This window comes from Coptis chinensis, chromosome 8, assembly GCF_015680905.1.
Source record: "Coptis chinensis isolate HL-2020 chromosome 8, ASM1568090v1, whole genome shotgun sequence".
Taxonomy (NCBI): Eukaryota; Viridiplantae; Streptophyta; class Magnoliopsida; order Ranunculales; family Ranunculaceae; genus Coptis; species Coptis chinensis.
This window is the reverse complement of record NC_141463.1, coordinates 8,798,136-8,818,302: the sequence shown is the minus strand read 5'-3', so window position 1 is coordinate 8,818,302 and position 20,167 is coordinate 8,798,136. Positions and strand designations below refer to the sequence as shown.

General features: G+C 35.9%; 2 protein-coding genes and 1 pseudogene across 2 annotated transcripts; 1 reads left to right on the top strand and 2 right to left on the bottom strand.

Moving 5' to 3' along the window:
* Positions 1 to 2,615: 2,615 nt before the first annotated feature.
* On the bottom strand, positions 2,616 to 3,526 carry LOC147479745 (protein RDM16 pseudogene; annotated as a pseudogene).
* A 1,252-nt stretch (positions 3,527 to 4,778) lies between these two features.
* On the bottom strand, positions 4,779 to 7,114 carry LOC147479744 (tetrahydroberberine oxidase-like). Its single transcript, XM_086580343.1, has one exon. The coding sequence runs from the start codon at positions 6,739 to 6,741 to the stop codon at positions 5,119 to 5,121; it is 1,623 nt and encodes a 540-aa protein (XP_086436469.1). The 5' UTR covers positions 6,742 to 7,114; the 3' UTR covers positions 4,779 to 5,118.
* A 1,075-nt stretch (positions 7,115 to 8,189) lies between these two features.
* LOC147479743 (uncharacterized) lies at positions 8,190 to 14,231 on the top strand. Its single transcript, XM_086580342.1, has 7 exons — positions 8,190 to 8,802; positions 10,506 to 10,640; positions 11,666 to 12,039; positions 12,571 to 13,315; positions 13,413 to 13,509; positions 13,608 to 13,662; positions 13,860 to 14,231. The coding sequence occupies exons 1-7, from the start codon at positions 8,328 to 8,330 to the stop codon at positions 13,920 to 13,922; spliced, it is 1,944 nt and encodes a 647-aa protein (XP_086436468.1). The 5' UTR covers positions 8,190 to 8,327; the 3' UTR covers positions 13,923 to 14,231.
* The last annotated feature ends 5,936 nt before the right edge of the window (positions 14,232 to 20,167 follow it).

The window sequence follows — 20,167 nt, the reverse complement described above, 5'->3', positions numbered from 1 at the left end:
ATGCATATGAATATCAAGGGGATGTACAATATTCACCTCCACATAGTCAAAAATCTTTGCCCAATGCAAATGTAAATATTAAGGTGACTATTTTTCTAAGTCAAAACGGGAGTGAAACTTTCAATCGAGATAGTAGTTAAGTTGGGAATTTCGGACGGGATGTTTTATTACGTCTTGTGTGTCTTTTTAAATATTTTCGGTTTTTTTTTTTTTTTTTTCGTATCGTGTTTTTTTTTTTTTTTTTTTTTTGAAACGGAATGTTTCATTTCGTCTAGTTCGTTTTTTCGATTTTTACATTCAGACGGAATTAAACATTCCATCCGAAAATAATAGTCACATTTGCATTAGGAAGCCTCATTTTGTTTTTTACCAAAACGATAGAAATGAAGGGAAATAAATCTGACGTGGAGGTGAATAAGAGTGGCTTAGATGGGGAATGCTGACATGAGTATCCTGTTATATACCAAAATTTGCTGACCATCCTGGAAGAGGACCAAGCCCTTCCTCATCGACAGGTAATAAAGAGGAACTGTTTTGTCCTGGTGCCCCACTCAGCAACTTCGAGTCTATTCAGCCATTCCAGGTCATAATTACGACAGTATGTCAATGTCGGTACATCCGTACTTGCCAACTATTAGATAGGGGATTTGATCATCGGGCATATAATTGGTTTAAAAAATCATTAAGGAAAGGAATTGTAAGAATGCCCATCCAAATATCTGTTCAATCCATTGGAGCCAATAATCATTCGAAATATGTTTGTGGACAAGCAACTATTTGCCGTCCACAAAACAGCAGCTGGTGATGGTGGAGTGCTGTCCGAAAAAACTATTAAACTGTCCAAAAAAAACTGTTAACCAATAAGAAACTGATGTTTGGACAGACTTGTCACAAATTCGGACTCATAATCTAACATCATTTCTCCACTGACTCTCCAAAACTTTCACAACCATTAGTATTAGTAAGGGGTACAGCCGTACAGTTGCCAACTTTTTCCGTGGTTTATGAGTGACCCAAGGTGAATGACCCACTAAGCACGGCTAGGCGAATCCATTAATAATTAATAGCATCATACATCTTGAGGACCAGACAAAAGCAAGACCCCAAATTTTTTTTTAGTCACATGTATCTAATAGGCCCAATGCATGTCAATGTTATTCACCTTTATTTACACAGTATTTCTTCTCTCTTTTATCGTTTTGGTGAAAAACAAGGTGAGACTACCCAATGCAAAAGTGAATATTAATTTCAGACGAGATATTGAATTCCAACTGAATGTAATAATTGAAAAAAAACACTGAACGGAATGAAACATCCCGTCTGAAGTTAAAAAAAATTTGAAAAGAACTGAAAAAACACACGAGACGGAATGAAACATTCCTTTCGAAAAAAAATTTTAAAAAAACATACGAGACAGAATCCAACATCCTGTCTGAAGTTCACAACTCAGCCACTATCTCGGTTGAAAGTTTCACTATCGTTTTGACTTGGGAAAATAGTCATCACTATATTCACCTTTGCATTAGGCAAATGTTTTGAACCATAAAGAGGTGAATAAAGTCACATTCCCACTATATCCACTTGCATTGGGAATGCCCTAACAAACGAAAAACGACTAAAAAAGGTATCAAACTTTGCATGTTTTGATAATATGGGACCAAACTTTTTTTCCTGACAGTGACAGTTTGGTCCCTATTGTTTGATTTTTGCAATGTTGGAACTTCCCTAAAATTTTGCACACACCGTTTCTAATTTGTATTAATTTTCATTTTTTTTTTCGAAAAATAAAAAACATGCTAATGTGGCTTACAAAACAGAACGCACACACTTTTCTCATGTGATAACAGAGGTCTTCCCCAGATTAGAGTTTCAGTGATTGAAAAAAAAAACCCTTTTTCAATTGGAATCGTGGGTGGAACACAGGGATCGGTCATTGTTCCTCAAAAAGCTTCCTCTCTTTTTTCTCATGCCGCTCTGCCGATGTAAGCTTTCGTGCAATATTCCTATCAACATGAGCTTGTTCACGCTAGGCAGCAGCAGTACGAATTTCCATTTCAAGCCTTGTGGGGTCTTGTGTATCTTATGAGCCGAGAACATTCATGAGATTGATCATCTTGACCTTGGGCTTTGGTGGCTCAATCAGGCCTTGCCTTATCCCACCATATCCACCTGCATTGGGAATGCCCTAACAAACGAAAAATGATTACAAAAGGTATCAAACTTTGCATGTTTTGACAATATGGGACCAAACTTTTTTTCCTGACAGTGACAGTTTGGTCCCCATTGTTTGATCTTTGCAATATTGGAACTTCCCTAAAATTTTGCACACACCGTTTCTAATTTGTATTAATTTTCATTTTTTTTTTTCGAAAAATAAAAAACATGCTAACGTGGCTTACAAAACAGAACGCACACACTTTTCTCATGTGATAACATAGAGGTCTTCCCCAAATTAGAGTTTCGGTGATTGAAAAAAAACCCTTTTTCAATTGGAATCGTGGGTGGAACTCAGGGATCGGTCATTGTTCCTCAAAAAGCTTCCTCTCTTTTTTCTCACGCCGCTCTGCCAATGTAAGCTTTCGTGCAATATTCCTATCAACATGAGCTTGTTCACGCTAGGCAGCAGCAGTACGAATTTCCATTTCAAGCCTTGTGGGGTCTTGTGTATCTTCAGAGCCGAGAACTTTCATGAGATTGATCATCTTGACCTTGGGCTTTGGTGGCTCAATCAGGCCTTGCCTTATCCCACCATATCCACCTGCATTGGGAATGCCCTAACAAACGAAAAATGATTAAAAAAGGTATCAAACTTTGCATATTTTGACAATATGGGACCAAACTTTTTTTCCTGACAGTGACAGTTTGGTCCCCATTGTTTGATCTTTGCAATATTGGAACTTCCCTAAAATTTTGCACACACCGTTTCTAATTTGTATTAATTTATTTTATTTTATTTTTTTTCGAAAAATAAAAAACATGCTAACGTGGCTTACAAAACAGAACGCACACACTTTTCTCATGTGATAACATAGATGTCTTCCCCAAATTAGAGTTTCCGTGATTGAAAAAAAAACCCTTTTTCAATTGGAATTGTGGGTGGAACTCAGGGATCGGTCATTGTTCCTCAAAAAGCTTCCTCTCTTTTTTCTCACCCTGTTCTACCGATGTATGCTTTCGTGCAATATTCCTATCAACATGAGCTTGTTCACGCTAGGCAGCAGTAGTGCGAATTTCCATTTCAAGCCTTGTGGGGTCTTGTGTATCTTCAGAGCCGAGAACTTTCATGAGATTGATCATCTTGACCTTGGGCTTTGGTGGCTCAATCAGGCCTTGCCTTATCATCTCTTGCCTGTCTTTTTTCTTTATTCAAGAGACGCTGGGTCCGCATTTTTTTTTTCTGTTCCTTCTTAGTTAGCTTCATTGGTTGTGGTGGAGGAGGAGCAGGCTCAGCTGGTGGCTCAATTGGAAGTGGATGTTCTACATAGATGGCAATCTTATCAATTTTCAGTTTATCTTCGTTAATCATATTCCCTACAGTAACGTCACCATATTCTCCATAAAGCAACAATGATCCCTGAGTTCCACCATGATTCCAATTGAAAAAGGGTTTTGTGTGCGTGTGTTTTGTAAGCCAGTACTCATAGTTGTACCACGTCAGCAGGGTCTTTTATTTTTTGAAAAAAAAAATGAAAAATAATACAAATTAGAAACAGTGGGAAATTTGACGAAAGTTCCAACATTGCAAAAATCAAATAGTTTGGTCCCCAAACTGTCAGGAAAAAAAGTTTAATCCCCATATTATCAAAACGTGCAAAGTTTGATACTCTTTTTAGTTGTTTTTCGATGTAACAAATGTATGCCTATAGCTAATACCCATTACTTATTACTGTGTTTTTTCTTGAGGAGCACATCTCTAGTACATGTTATGGCTAGCCATTTGAGCCTATTTTGGTGTTTTGTTTTTGTTTTTTTGTGTGTTTTTGTTTGTTTCATACTAGTATTTGTCCATGACGTACGACAAAGATATGCGCGCTTTTGGAAGGCGCCTCCGACGCGCATACGCGCGACGTGGGGCAAGTATAATTTTGTTTTCAAACTAGTATTTGTTGTGCCGTACGTCACAGATACGCGCATTTTTTGCGCCCCCAACTCACATCCGATACTGTGTGTCAGTCATGTTAACTAAAGAGATATACCACCAAATACCCTTAGATTCCACCATATCATAAACAGGGTGAAACTCTGAGAAGGTGTTTGGACTGTCGGATCGTGCCCAACCCTTCCCTAAGAGCATCATCAACGCGATGTTAAAAAAATGGTGACACATCAGTTTTTTTCGTCGATCAAAATTGCTATTTTCGTGTCAAGTACCAATGCATTTTCAACGAATTTGGGGTTTCTATTTTGGATGGGAATAGTTGTCCCGTCAAACATCTTGGGCCCAAAAAAATATAGTCGTTTTAATTTGTTAATTTTAATTTTTTATTAAAACAATTGAAAAAGTTATGGACGGCAAAACTTGTTCCGTCCAACATCTTGGGCCCCACATACAAAATCGAGAAGTTTTAATTTTTTATTAAAAAAAAAAGAAAAAATATTGGACACAAAACTTGTCCCGTACGAGTCATTTCTATATTTCTAACTAATTTGGTTTCGGATTTGACAATTGTTAAAATAAAAACGGTGTTTTGACAGCGCGTTGTGGACAAAAATTGCCAAATTTTTTGTCAACTGTCACATTAGAAATGAATTATATCAATGCGTCCGTGATGCTCTAATTTGTTATAGGGATAGGGATCTATAAAACCCTATTATAAAAACAATTTAATATAACAATACCCATAATACATGTCTCTTCGAAAGCTAGTACTGTTGTACGTACTAAACTTGTACAGTTGTTACCTTAATTTGAGATGGGAAGTACAGTATAGTGTCCCACTCATCAACTACAGAATTCAGAAAGACCCACAATTCATTAAACTGATCATGTACATGTCGACTGATCAAGAAACTTGGACTAAATAATCGAATTTTTGTTTCTTTCAATTGGGTCTCATACCAGTTACAGGAAAGAGATCATTCTCAGTGAAATGTGAAAAGCTAGCTACAATTCCAAATTCACTTCTTTGCTTCTGCCAAAGATTGAAGAGGTGGAATGCCTTGTTCATTTGTGAAGAAGTCATCGGGATCAACTTTTGTCTTGACAGATACCAATCTATCAAAATTATTCTTGTAATACTTACTACCCCAAACTTTAGCTTCTAAGTAAGTAGCAGTACCGTTCTTTTTGTGACCCAAGTCATTATCCTTGAAGTTGAGATATGAACACCTTGGGGACTTGGAAACATAAGGAGTCATGTAATTGTAAAGTTCTCTGATCCAACTTGCATGCTTTTTCTCTGCCTCTTCCCCTAATTCTTTCCATGACACCAAGTAATTGATCTTGTACATGTTTCCTTTTCTATGAGGAAAAGCAATTGCTGATTCTTCAATTTCATTCATCTTTCCACCGTAGGGACTCATAATGATCTCAGGTTCATCTATTCCATCGAACCTTTTCCATATCCCTTCCAACACAGCCTCTGATACTGGTTCGTGTACATAATCAGATTTTGACATGTATCTGTTTTTTGGTGGGATTGGATTTTTTCTTTCTAATAGAAGACTCAGATCATTTTCAAGTTGAAATATACCAAAGTAGAGTGCTGATTTGATCCAACTCATCTCAATACAATCTTCTTTCATTAGCCCCAGTTCAGGGAAGCTCTCTTCCATTAGCTGGAGTGCTTTTTCAGGAGCCCCTAGGTAAAATCCTAGAAATGATATTACTATTGTCTTTTTCTCCGGATGATCAGGGTCAAGGTGCAGGGCTTGTACACTGAGGCCAAGGAAGAGATCGTCATCAAGCTTATCAGCAATGATTTGCCACTTGTGAACTAGTGCAGTTGCACCTTGTTCTAAAAGTCTAGGGACTACAAAAGTAGTCACAGTAGGCGGAACAGGAACCAATCTTAATTTCCACGCAAGAATAACTCCAAAGCTTGCTCCTCCTCCTCCTCTAATAGCCCAAAAATAATCTTCCCCCATGGATTCTTTATCAAGAATTCTACCATTCACATCAACCAAACGCGCGTCGATGACATGATCAGCCGAGAGACCATATTTTCTCATCAAAATACCATAGCCAGCTCCACTGATATGCCCACCAACACCAACACTCGGACACAAGCCAGCTGGGAATGCGTGAGTCCTGCTTTTCTCAGCAATCCTGTAATAAAGCTCACCAATAGTAGCCCCTGTTTGCACCCATGCAGTTTCATCTTCTATATTGACACTGATAGTTCGAAGACGGATTAGATCAAGAAGTACAAAAGGGACAGGTGCTACAGAAGATGAGCCTTCAAAGTCATGACCCCCACTTCTAGTTCTGATCTGCAAACCATGTTCCCTGGAACAAACAACAGTTGCTTGAACATGAGACTCACGCATAGGTGTGATAATGAAATTTGGTTTTGGAGTGGTTGGTGATATAAATCTAAGGTTGTATATGGAAGCATGCAAGATTGATGTATAGGAAGTGGAGCTTGGGTTGTAAACTGGTATTGAAGAATTGGAACGAAGATCAAGGCATTGGAGAAAACCTTCATATTCTGAACTTGAAGAAGCTAAAGGTACAAGTGAATTAGCTATAGCTATGAACACAAGAAATGGAAATACTACCAAACTGGAAATGCCCATCATCTTTTTCAATGTTTCTATGGAGCTTCACTGTGTGCCACCCTGATACCGCGCTAGCTACTTATATATAATAAAGTTTTCTCTGTTTGTTATTACGCAAAGTGCGGAAAATTATTCAAACAAACACTTGAAGACAGTGTAAAAGTAAGTCGAGCAATAATAGTCAATTTTATCATTTGATCTAGACCATTAATTGTCCACAAGTACACTTGAAACAAATCTTTAAGATGATCCATTGATATGGGACTGTAGTGAAAATAGCTATCGCATCTATCCCACGAGTTCCATGTGTCTACCAACTCTTCGTTCAATTAGTCCTTTGCCAATATATATCCTATTGAAAAGAAAAAGAATCAAACTGTGTTCGCTACATCTATAGACTGTGATCTTAGAGTTGACAAACTGCCGGGTCTTCGTGACGATCACAAGCAAGAAAGAAAATAAAGAAAATACAAAAACTATGCCAAATCTGGAGAAAATGAGTAAACGCCTACGGCCGATGAATTCCAATTAAGGGTCCAACATTACGACTTTATCTATATATAATAAAAAAAAAACAGTGGGCAAAATGCAGATTTGACAAAACTTTCTTCAAAATCTGACCAAATCTAGGTGGCCGCAAAATGTCGCCCCAAGTTTGAAAAAAATAAATAAATAAAACTCATGCGACATTTCCAGTGTGTGAATATCGTGCTAAATTGAAAAATTAAAAAAAAAAAAAAAAAAACTCACGCAACATTTGCAATGGCGCATGACATTACCATTGTTGCGCCAAATCCGTATCCGAAATCCCAAATTTACATCTATGGATGCGGCTAGATAGGTGATACTACTGGATTTGCTTCCACTTAAAGTTGAATTTTCGCAAAATTCTGAGTTTTGAAAGCAAATTTGGAGAAATTTAGAGGTGATCTATATAACAAAGAAGAGAGGAGTGAGACGACAAATTCCACCTCATAAAGTGATATTTGGTCGTGCCACCCCCTCACCATAGCCACTAGATTGTTTGCTTAGGGTGAGTTAACAAGTTTTTTGGGGTGAGTTTAAAAACAATTTTCACCTCACCCACCCCACCCAAAAAAAATGTGGACTATTTTTGGGCTGAATTTTTATGGGATGTTGGGCTCTAGAAACATGAGTAGAGGGAGGAGGCATGGATGTGAAAAGCCGGCGTGTCATCCGCGTGGTAAGAGGGGTGGATGTAATGCGTCGAGCCGGGCGCGATATCCGCGGGCCGTCTGGGAGGGAATGTGCATCGGGGGCACCAAAGACGCGTGTATCTGTACTGTACGGAAGGGAGATGAGCGTATCTGTGGCGTACGGCACGGGCAAATACTAGTACTACAACAACCTAGAGATGCTCTTACGCCTCTGCTGGACTGGGTCACGTATGAACGATATACACCGAAAATATGGTTTCGCAAACATAGGTAGGATATTGAAATTCTCCAAAATCTCAAGCATAACGTGGGGCACATAAAAATAAAACCTCAAAACTCAAAAAAAACCATGATCATCACACACTCTTTCACTCCCAATTCCCAAAACCCTAATTTCTCAAAACCCTAAATTAACATTAGCCAAATAAAATGGAAACACGTAGAACAACATCAAGAATGGTAATTGATCCAAAAATACGTCAAGTTGGTTTTTTTACATCAAATGAATATCAAATCCCAGCAAATAGAACACATTCATTTCCAGTTGAATCAAATTCACCACCAATTTCAAACATTTCACCGTCTAATAACTCATTATCACCTGTAATGATACCTCCACCTAGACACGTGTCAGATAATATTACATTTAAGTTTCCTATGTCGCCTTTAAGGAGACTTTCTAGTGGGGATAATGTTTTGCATGGGAGTTATAATCCTTCTGAGTTGTTTTTGAGTAGTGGGGCGGGTTTGTCGAGTGAGAGTAATAAGGTTGGGGATGGGAGGAAGGGGAAAGGTGGTGGGAAAGTTGCTTCGTCTTTGCCTAGTGGCGGGTTTGAAATGGGGGCGGTGAAGTCGAGTAATTTGACTACTGTTTCTGTTATGAAAATGCCACCTGGTGTGTCTGGTAAGTAACGAAGAATGCGTACTTTGTGTTTTTGTATTGAAATAGTTTATATTATTTATCATGAATTGTTAATGTTGGAACTTTTAAGTAGTGTTGTGCCCTTTAGTTTTAGGTCCCATAATGGTGTTGTGCGGGTACTTCAAAATGGAAGCCTTACCCTGTCGGACACTCTGTATTTTAATTGAAAATGCAGTGTCATGTCTCAGCCATACAGGTGTTGGCCCGTGAATTTACCAAAGTGGATTTTCAAACCCGTGTTACTTAAGTAGTGCATTTGTAGCAAAATGTTTGTTTTTGTTAGTTTTAATTTCGGTGGAGTTTTTTTTTCCCGTGTTTTCCAATACACTGTATTTAGTAATTTTGTTAAGAGAAAGGAGGAAATGTTAGTGTGGACTGAGGAGTCCAGTAATTTTGAGTTGAAGCAGATGAGTAGGAATGTAGGATGATAATTTTATTGTTGGTGATGTTGAAAGATTCTCACATTTACGAAGACTGTATCGTGGAGACAAGCTATATATATTTGACATCAGTTTTTTTTCCTGATTGAGTACTTTGTAAATTGAAGTTTAGTAAGGAGAGAGTTCAACTTTTTTTATCTGTTCTTGGTTTTTTAATGTGGTAAACATTGTAACATGCACTTTTTCAGTTTGGTGAGCGAGTTTATACATTCAAGGGCTGAAAGGAAGAAATTCTAGAGCCTTAAAGTAAATTGAAAGACATCTTTCAATTTAATTGGAGACTCTAGCGTTGCTTTGTTTTGACCTGTGAGACTGAGCTATTGAATACTTATTATATTTCCCTTGACAAGGATACCATTTTTTCTGCTCTAATGAGATATTCTCTCAGAGGGAGATATGAAATCCTTTTAGCGTTCAAAATTAAATCTACGAAGTGTCAATTGTGACTTCCTTCGCTGTATGTTCTTTGAAGATGGGGAAGTTTCAATATCACCATCATTAACGAAATCATCTCTGTACTGTGTACTCGTCTTCATCTGTATCATATACTACTTAGTGGACTTCTCGCTCTCGCTTTTACTCGTATCTGCTCTGTGCGAATCATTAAAATGTACTGTAAAGGCATACACCAATGACCCGCCAAGAAAAAAAAAATAACAAACAATCTTGCTCTACAACTTGTACTACTCAAGGATGCAATTCGTGACTATTGTCATTGTTTGTATTGTTATCAAGATAATTATCAGTAAGGATAATTTTCGGGGGCCAAGAGCGGGGTAAGGTACTTCATTGTTCTTTTTAAAATTGTTACTTCATTCGTGGGCAACAGTAATGTCTGATTGCAGAATAAAAGGGATACATGTAAAGAGTGTGTTATATTATTTAACGAATGGGGGATTTGAAATGTCAGCAATGAAATCAATTAACTTTAAGTTTACGGTTTCAACGATGAAGTTACCTTTCTTGATTTTTGGTAACAAGAACTTAAAGTTACTTTCTCGGTGGTAATCTTGAATTGATTTAAGTGTTTAAGTTATTTTCACTGTTGGAAAACTTAAATAGAAGTAATTTGGCTAAATGACTTATGACAGATTAATAGATTATGAATGCTGACAATTTGAAAGTTCCCTTTTTTTTTTGAGGAGGCAAGGAGGAGTGGTGGGGTGTATTGGTATCCTCATTAGTGTTTTATATGCTGCTTTTCTTGGTAAGTGGAACACTTAGTGACTCAATTGATTCTTACAGAAAAAGCTGGAGGTGGATTGATAGAAGTGCGAAATGAACACACACAAAGTTCAAAGCCTCTGAAAGAGAAAACCTCAAAAGCTGAAAGGCGTGCCCTTCAGGAGGCTCAACGAGCTGCAAAAGTTGCTTCAAGAGGTACAACCGTCAAGTAGACTCTACTTTCATTTCCTAGTTTTCAATTACAAGTTTTCAAATGCGGAGCATTTGAATTGTATTTGGTGCTACAGAGCAAACAAAAGAAAAAAGGTTACAATTTGCTGCTACTGAGTGATGCTTAGTGTATATTTTTATATAAATTGATCTACCGATGACACTCTTAGGCATCAAGGAAAAGCTTTTCCTTGGGCTAGCCCACGGGGGGAACTCTCGGGATTATTTGTTGATGTTTCTCTCAAGTTCAGTGACTATGTTGTTGTTGCTTTTTATTTCCTTCTAGTGTTGTTTGTTTTCCTGACCATTGCTTATTTTACATCTATTTGGATTAAGATAGTTTGTCAGTCAATAGAAGGGCAAAGATTATACGTCAATATTAATGGATGTTACCTTTTTCTTTCCCCTATCAATATCAACCTCTTGAGAAATGATTTTAAGAAACATTTTGGGTGAACGTTTTGACAGTGAATGCTGTATGCCTGTATCTGTTGGGGAATTACATGAAAATTGTGACTGCGTTGATGAAGCTATGTAACCTTTATACATGCAAACATAATTCTGAGTAGAATATGCCATAGTAGTGCCATACATTACATTTCTTTTCCTTTTTTCGTTAAAATATAACTGTTAGGATCTCTAGATTCCATGGAAATATTATGTTGTTCCACAGTCATATGACATACACATTACACAGAACATTTGATGGGCATTTTGGTCCACAAGTCTTGTTCGGAAAGCTATTAAAGTTTGTGAAGGAATTACACATTATATATGCAAATAATGAATGGTACATTAGATTGCTAATGATGAAATGATACAAAACGGAAAGTCGATATTTTCTGATTTCTAAGCATAGGAAAAAGTTATATGACTTCATTTTAGTGATAAATTAATGTGATTGTCGTTCTGAAGCCTTCATTCTCCCAAATGTTGTTGATAAAAAAAATGGTGCTTGTCCTCAGACTCTTCTATCATTCACAGCTTTTGTGTGATGATGTTGATTGCAGCTGAAGGAAGTAAGACTGGTGTGGTTTCTGGAGGAGCAGCTCTAGGGAATCCCAAACCAGCGAAATCTGTGAAGCTTCCCCTGCCAAAGAAAGATGGATCCCAAGTTGCGGCTTCTGTGGCAGCTTCTGAAAAGAAGGGGAGTGATCGCCCTGCAGAAAAGGATAGGAAGAAAGATGTCCCTCATCCACGGTTGCAATTTGATGATAAAAATCGGGTGGAGAAGGCTAAGAAGCGTGCTGTGGTCAAGCAAACTGAAGCCAGAAACAGAGTTGAATTGTTTAGACATTTGCCTCAGTATGAACAAGGAACTCAGCTTCCTGATCTGGAGGCAAAGTATTTTCAGCTTGATCCAGTGCATCCTTCTGTGCATAAGGTACTTGTTAGCAACTTAATGCATAAGTCATGTATAACCTGAATAAGTGTAAGTTTGTATATAGCATCTCTGATCAAACATGTATACACATGTATAAGAAAATAAAAGTCATTTACAACATTGTATTGTTTTTATAATTTTACCTGTTCCCCTTTCCTTGCTATTTCTGCTTTATTGTTTACTCAACTGTAGTCTTTTAGCATAATCATTCTATCGAACCACTTGATGGTATGCAGAGTGCATGTAAATGTTTTTATTGATTGGAATTACCACATTAGAAATTATGTGGTCTTCTCAAGTTAAATGGCATACCCTTGTGAGATTTAACGGTTGTTTACATAAGAAATTAGCTGGTCCTGGAATCTTGTGGTTCTTATAATCCAATACTTCGATTACAAATATGGTTTTTGACCACAAGGGGGTGCGAAGAACTGGATGGTAAAGGTCTCTAAGGACCCAGGGACAGCTAATTCCTTCTTTATAGTTAGTTATCTAATATTTTATAATGATATCCTTATCATTTATTATCAGGTTGGAATACGTTATCTGGTTGGAGATATCTCTGGGGGTAATGCTCGATGTATTGCAATGTTACATGCATTTAAAGATGCCATTAGAGACTATTCTACACCTTCGGAAAAAGTTCTGACTAGAGATTTAACCGCAAAAATCAGTAGTTATATTTCTTTTCTGAATGAATGTAGGCCTCTTGCAATCAGCATGGGAAACACAATCAAATTTTTGAAGAGCCGTATTGGACGACTACCTTTGACTATGTCTGAGTCAGAGGCAAAAGCTACTCTTTACTCTGACATTGATTGTTTTATAAATGAAAAGATAATTACTGCAGATAAGGTAATAGTTGAACATGCAGTAACTAAGATTAGTGATGGGGATGTACTTCTCACTTATGGATCATCAGCAGTCGTCGAGATGTTATTGTTGTATGCTCATAAACTTGGGAAGCAATTTTGTGTGGTGGTTGTAGACTCACGCCCAAAACTTGAAGGGCAAGCATTATTACGTAGGTTGCTGGCGAATGGCCTCGATTGTACATACACCCATATAAATGCCATTTCTTACATCATGCATGAAGTCACAAGAGTTTTCCTCGGGGCTTCTTCAGTATTATCTAATGGAACAGTGTATTCCAGAGTTGGGACTGCCTCTGTTGCTATGGTTGCTAATGCATTTAGTGTTCCAGTCTTAATATGTTGTGAGACATACAAGTTTCATGAAAGAGTGCAACTTGATTCTATTTGCTGTAATGAACTGGGTATACTTCTCCTTCTCTTGTCTTCTTCCATTTTGCCTCATGTTCTTGTAGCTTAGTCCTGTTTTTAACTTTTTACCTCTGTTTTTGTGTCTTGTAGGTGATCCAGATGCTATCTCAAATGTCCCTGGAAGGGAGGACATAAAACATCTAAACAATTGGACCAGTAATGAAAATTTACAAATTCTAAATCTTCTGTAAGTATTCAGAAAGTTGTTGATTATTGGAGGTATTTTAGTTTCGTTTAGGTCCTGCTCATTGTACACGCTCTTATTTTATTTTGTTGTGGTTACAGTTACGATGCAACACCTTCAGATTATGTCTCAATGATTATTTCAGATCATGGCATGGTAAGTCATATTGTATTAGCAGTCAGATAAGATTATAATCATTATACTCTTTTAAGTTTCAAGTCAGAAACAATTCCACCCTAGTTTGTACTTGCTCGCACTCTGAAATTATAATCTTCTGTTTTCTTTTAATTGTGCACTCTGAAATTACAATCGTCTGTTTTCTTTTAATTGTAAATGCTTTGTGACTGTTGCAGCTTCCACCGACTAGTGTTCCTGTCATTGTGCGTGAATATCGTAGAGAGCAGTTGTGGCTATAAGGGATGCTGCATGGACCGTTTCATTAGGGAAGTTTGAAAAATACATACAAGTCGTTTTGTATGCTGGTTTTACATGTGTCGACCAATACCATGTGCAAAACCTCATCTCTTGAAGTGTTTCTGTCCTCTGCGGTACTGATATTTTATGTCATTAATGTAGTTGCTGATGTATATTGTTTTACGTGATAAAATACTAAATGGAGAGTGATCATAGCTGCCTCTCGTGGCACAGTTTTGGTAATGTTTCTTGTGCTGGGATGAGTGGATTTTTTATTTTTAATCTTTTTTAAATACAGAATGTTACACTTTCATCTTGCTGTTATGACATCACTGTTTAGTTATTTAGCACAATTTGCCACATATTCCCCAGTTTAGTACTTAATATATATAAAGTCTTTTTAGGAGCTGAGCTTAGCTCCTAAAAAGACCAAACTAAATACCAAATCTAAAACAACTCACAATTTCATTTACAAAATGATTTAAAGCCTAATTTTTTGTGGATATAATTTACTAACCACAAATAATATCTCTACAAAAATTCAGTTTGTTTGACAATTAAATTAGACATTTTTGGTCCATTAGCTATTTTTTTTAAATGGACAATAATTTTTGTCTAAGTTAGAGAATATCAAACGAGTTGAATTTTTGTAAAAATGTTTTTTATGGTTAGTAAATCATATGCACACACATATATATTAGGTATAACCTGTGTTGAACCGTGCCTTCAGCACGATTGTTTTTATATTTCTTGATGCACATTGTTGTTAGGAAAAAAAAAAAAGAAAAAAATATATAATTAAATAAATTAACTCAATATCATTTGTTTAGTGTTTACGAAAAAAAACATATATTCCCAAAACACGACAATTTTAACATGGGCATTTTATTTCTTAATTGAATTATTTTTAATTATATTATTCTGAGTTCTTGTGGTCCACACATTTTTATTTAGATAAAAAGAGCACTTTTTAAAGACTATATAGGTGACAAATATCAGATATTGTAATCCATATTGTATTATGCTTCAATTTTATACACAATCCTGTTGTCATTCTAATTCCAGATACTAAATTTATTCCCAAATTAAGACACTACACGTCTACACCCACTAACCACTAGTTGCTCCATTATTACAAAATTGAAGCAAATTATTACAGAATCTTTGTTGCACTGGTTCAATATTCACCTTCAAGTTTTATTTTACATTTGCATATGACTTTTGTTAAGTAAATAGATTAAGTATCCATTAGATGAAACATAAGAAAAATAAAAAAAATGGAAAAATGGAATATAAACGAAAAAGTTCATTGTTAACTAATTTAATTATTTATTACTTTTTTTTAAAAAAAAATGGTCAAAGGTTTTGGCACCCCAACCTGTATAAAATTAAACTCTCAAGTACACGGTACGTACCTCATAAGTCCTCCACAATTCATTTTAAAACTCATGTACAATTACAATACAGTGAATACACTACTCTAAGACATAAATAATCTACATATATTAAGTGAACTCTGAAAGAAAGCACAACATTTACATGGTGTATCTAGTTGATGTATAATCTGCTACCATATTATTATATAATACCATTGTGGCTTGTCCATCTTGTTGTAAGTGTTAACCACTCTTTAGGAGTCGATTCTGACCATAATGTCATATACCCATAAGAGATACTTATTGCTATTCCTAAAACACAACTGACTAATTGCTAGAGTTGTCAGCATAAGCATGAAGTGTTGAGATACTTGTTGCTATTCCTAAAACACAACTGACTAATTGCTAGAGTTGTCAGCATAAGCATGAAGTGTTCGTCCTGAGTTCCTGACGATACCTCTATATCCACAACCATTGATTGGCATTGTTCCATCTGACCATCTGTGTTTGGCACATAACCCCCAGGTTCTGGTCAAATCCATTATCACCATTGAGCTGATTTTATATTGTAACTGAGATGACTTAGCTAGAACCTTGACTTCATAAAGTTCATATGTTTATTCAATGTCTTGAATGAACTGCTACAAGTCTTCATTGCCCGAATTATAATGTTGGGTAGTTGTTGAGGATTAATTCTTCTGTATTTCATTTTCCTTTTATTCCTTTTTAGACTGTATTTCCTGCACGGTTGCACACAAAAAAAAAAGATTTCCATAATGTTAATGGCACCAATGACAATCCAAGAGGGAAAAAACAGGACTATCAAGGGAAAAGAGTATTTTGGGACAATAACATAGTAGTGTTCATGGTGCCAATGACAAGCCAAAAGAGAAAAATGAAACACATCTGAATCAACAAAAACTTATAGCATATACCAATATAATTTTATAAATCTGCAAGAGAATTTATTTAATCATAATTAATGAACAACTAATGACAATAATTGTAAAAGGATACTGATTTCAGTCCACCTCATTACCTCTCTTTTTTATTTATTTACTTTTTTGTTTGTCAATGATTATCTCCTTACTTCATAGGACCACAAACAGTGCTTCAAAGCAAAAAAATAGAAATAATTGTAGACTTTACAATTCAATAATATGAACAAATCATTTTAATTGACACCCTACAAACTTTTTAAAATTAAATAGGTAAATGAGCTAGTCTCACTTGGTTTCCACATTCTAACAAATACTTGGACTATAAATGTGGATGGCAACAAAGTTTGAACAACCATCTCTATATGTGAAAATTGAATTGATGTATAGATACTTAAAAATAACCTAAGTCCTAAGCTAAGAATTTCTCAAAGCAAATGCACACATATCCATTGTTTGTTGCTTGTGGATATCAAATCTGCCAAATAACCACAATAGTTTGAATACAACGACATCAAAAAATATCAAAGAAAGTCTATTATGCGATCTCAGGTCACTCTTTAACACCCGTTAATAGCCATGAGTACTTTTAGTGCACTCATGAAAGTTTGTAGAAAAGTTTATGAAGTACCTCAAACTCAAACAAACCTATAATGAGGAGAAACTCCATAGAAGACCAAATTTGGGCATGTAGGTGTGCCAAGTGATCAGAACAATTACCGTTCCAGTATTTTAGAAGGAATGTGCCTACAAAAGCTTTTGCCCCATACTACTTTCATCCAAACATATCTAATGTAATTTGTGCTCATTAAAAACTCTAAGCTAGATCAGTTAAATTACAATGTAGTCCAATCTATGCCTCAACATTCACAAAAGAAAAAAAATCTCACAAATAATGTAACAACAAAATCTAGCTACAAAGCAAATTAGGAGAAAGTCAGGGTAATTAATTTTTGGTGTCGGGTATAATACATATAGATCAATGCAATAAGTGGATCCAAAACAAACCATCAGCTCATTATTCGGAAAAGTTCGTAACGTGAAAGCAATTGAATTATGATAATTTTGCATTATAACAAATAAAAAGCTTTGTATAAGCAACATTTACGTTGTCTATATGCCAACTGAATGAAGAATATCAAGAAGGATATGATAGTATATAAGTTTTAGAACGCCTCATGCATCCAGGAAGATCTTTCTGAAATCTCTCTACACTTGAATGAAATCATCATTAGACACCTTTCTGAACTCCTCATTTAACAACTTAGCAAGCACCCCATGAGAAATCCACTACAGCTAACATTATTCTAGGCCCAAGGTTGTATAGCACCTTGACCAAATTTATATTAATAGATGGTGGACTGAAAGGCCCCAGTGTTGGTTTGATTAGCCTACAGACCCTTATGTTTTCATATATTTTACTATGCACTAAGCATTTTGAACTCATCACAGGACTCCCATAATTAACCATGACTCAACAAAAAAGATAGCCAAATAATCAATGACTAAACAACAAAACTTGACAGAATGAAATTGGGCAAATAATAAGGGAGAGTACTGCAAAGATGGCACAATGGATGAAATGATCGAATCGAAGAAATTGTTCAAGTATAAAAGTTACAGATTTACGTGACAACCCATTCCCAACGAATTGCTACAGGATTTGAACCCCTCGATTTAGTATAATTTATGCTTAGCTTAACGTTGAACTTCAGCTACAAAGTTCAAGAATATAAATATAGGCTAAGCTAAACTATGACACACTCCACATAATAAAATTAGGCAAATAGTAAAAGTATAACAAATGGAAAAGGATAATCATGGTTTGTAATGAAATAATGGCATCAAGTAGTATCTCAGGCATTTTGCTAACGGCACCATGAGTTCTAGAATGGAATAAAGAAACTTCTCAAGAATTCTATAAGTTGCATTTTTCAATTCTAAATACGTAGTAATGCTATGATCAACCTACTCAGGCTGATGAGACATATTGGTCAATCTAGTGAAGACTTCACATAGTATCCTATGGTATAATAACTACAATAGTCATAAAGATGATTCTTTTGCCAGGCGTATAGCTAATAAATTGTTGGGAGTTACTATTGATATCATTCCTTTAAACACATCATTTTTTTTTTTGATTGGTAAGCCTGTTTTAAATGAGATCAGTAACTCTTTGATGCTGGCGGGGTTCGAGCCCCAGGCCTCTGGTATCATCACCCAAAGGTTTTACCGACTTTGCTAGTCGGCACCTACGACATACACACATCATTCCTTTAACGTAAGCATTCTTACAATGTCCACCATCATTTAAAGAAACCCGAAACCTAACAAATCCTTTAAAGAAAGATACGAACCGCTAAGCAAACTGAAAATTAAAGGTGAACCAAATGAAATCAAATAGAGAATAAAGTAAAGAAAGTTCAATTGCTACAAGCTTTGGATCAATGAAGAATGGGAGGTAGTGTTGAAGAAGAAACTTCCTTAAAGAGAGCTTGGAATGAAGAAAAGAAGCAAGTGTATAATTGCGCTTAGAAATTAGCAAGTTCCAAAGAACTAACCTTCCATAATAGTCAATTCAAATTAACTTGCTTTCATCAATCTAAGTCCCAAAGCACTATTAGTTTTGCCATTTGGCTATCTAAGCCACTTGATGTAGAGACTTAGATTCATAGGGTTGAGGGTTTCATTAAAAAAAAATGAAGATGAAGCGTCTTCACACATCAGAATTTGTTTTATCTTGTCCTCTCTTTCCGGATTGAATAGAGTCATGGACTCGTGGGTTTCATTAAGCAAAGAAGATGAAGCGTTTTGTGCATATTTCGAGGGGATATAATTAGTGGTTTTAAAGCTCAAACATTATGAAAATGCACTCGTTCTCACTCTCTCACTAATAATAGTCTAATACTAACCCCAAATGTAATGTACACATTATCATCGGCCCACTTAGACTCAAATAAATGTGTGAAGACTCTATCTCGACCATTGATTTTGTTTTATCTTGTCCTCACTCTATTGCAATCCCAATAGTAAAGTATCCGACCCACTATAATTACCTAACCAAAATACATTTATGACTTTAATTATTCTAAGATAAACAACGACTTAAGAAAACATATCAACTTACTATTAAAGCATATCATGTGTTAGATGTGTACCAAACATATTATCAAATTTTTTTTAAAAAAAAACAGGTTAAAAAAAAATCATACCTCCCTTTGAGCAAACTGCAAGAGAATAAAAAATACGCAAGATGCAATGCTCACGCCAATTACAATTCTTTTCTATGAAAGTTCATCTACAAAAAAGTAAAAAAATAAATAACTGTAACACTTGTGTTTATATTAATTACGCAAATTCTGAAGAAGCATTTAGTGAGGCCGATCAGGAAAAGGGACAGAGCTATTGAATATGTACCAGCTGAGATGAGATCTTCTATGTAATTAGTGTTCCAGGCTTCCAACACAATGTTACGGAAGTGAGTACTCAATCCAAACAATACAAACACAGTAGATTTCCTCAGCTCCATACAACAGCTCCAAGTTGTAGCAACCATTGATATCTTTAATTTATGTCCTACAGATATATTCAATACCAAGGACTCTTGAAACACAAATGACATAGAATAAGGCCAAAAGAGAAATTGTCTGGGCATGCTATCTTAGCATCAAACTTTTGACTGGATTCCAATGCAAACTTAAGTAGATCCAATGCAAAAATTGGAAGTGTCATTATAAGAAACTATTCACATACTTACAATGCCACATGAGTCAAATTGAGAACCCAATGAATACCATAAACAACTTCCAAGCCCAAGGTCAGTTCAAGATATTCTCTCGCGCGTTTTTAGACCATAACTTTTTCCAAAGTCAACTTGACCAACTATAGCACTATAGCAGTTTCGACCATTTGAACTATGCGTTGTTCACTAAT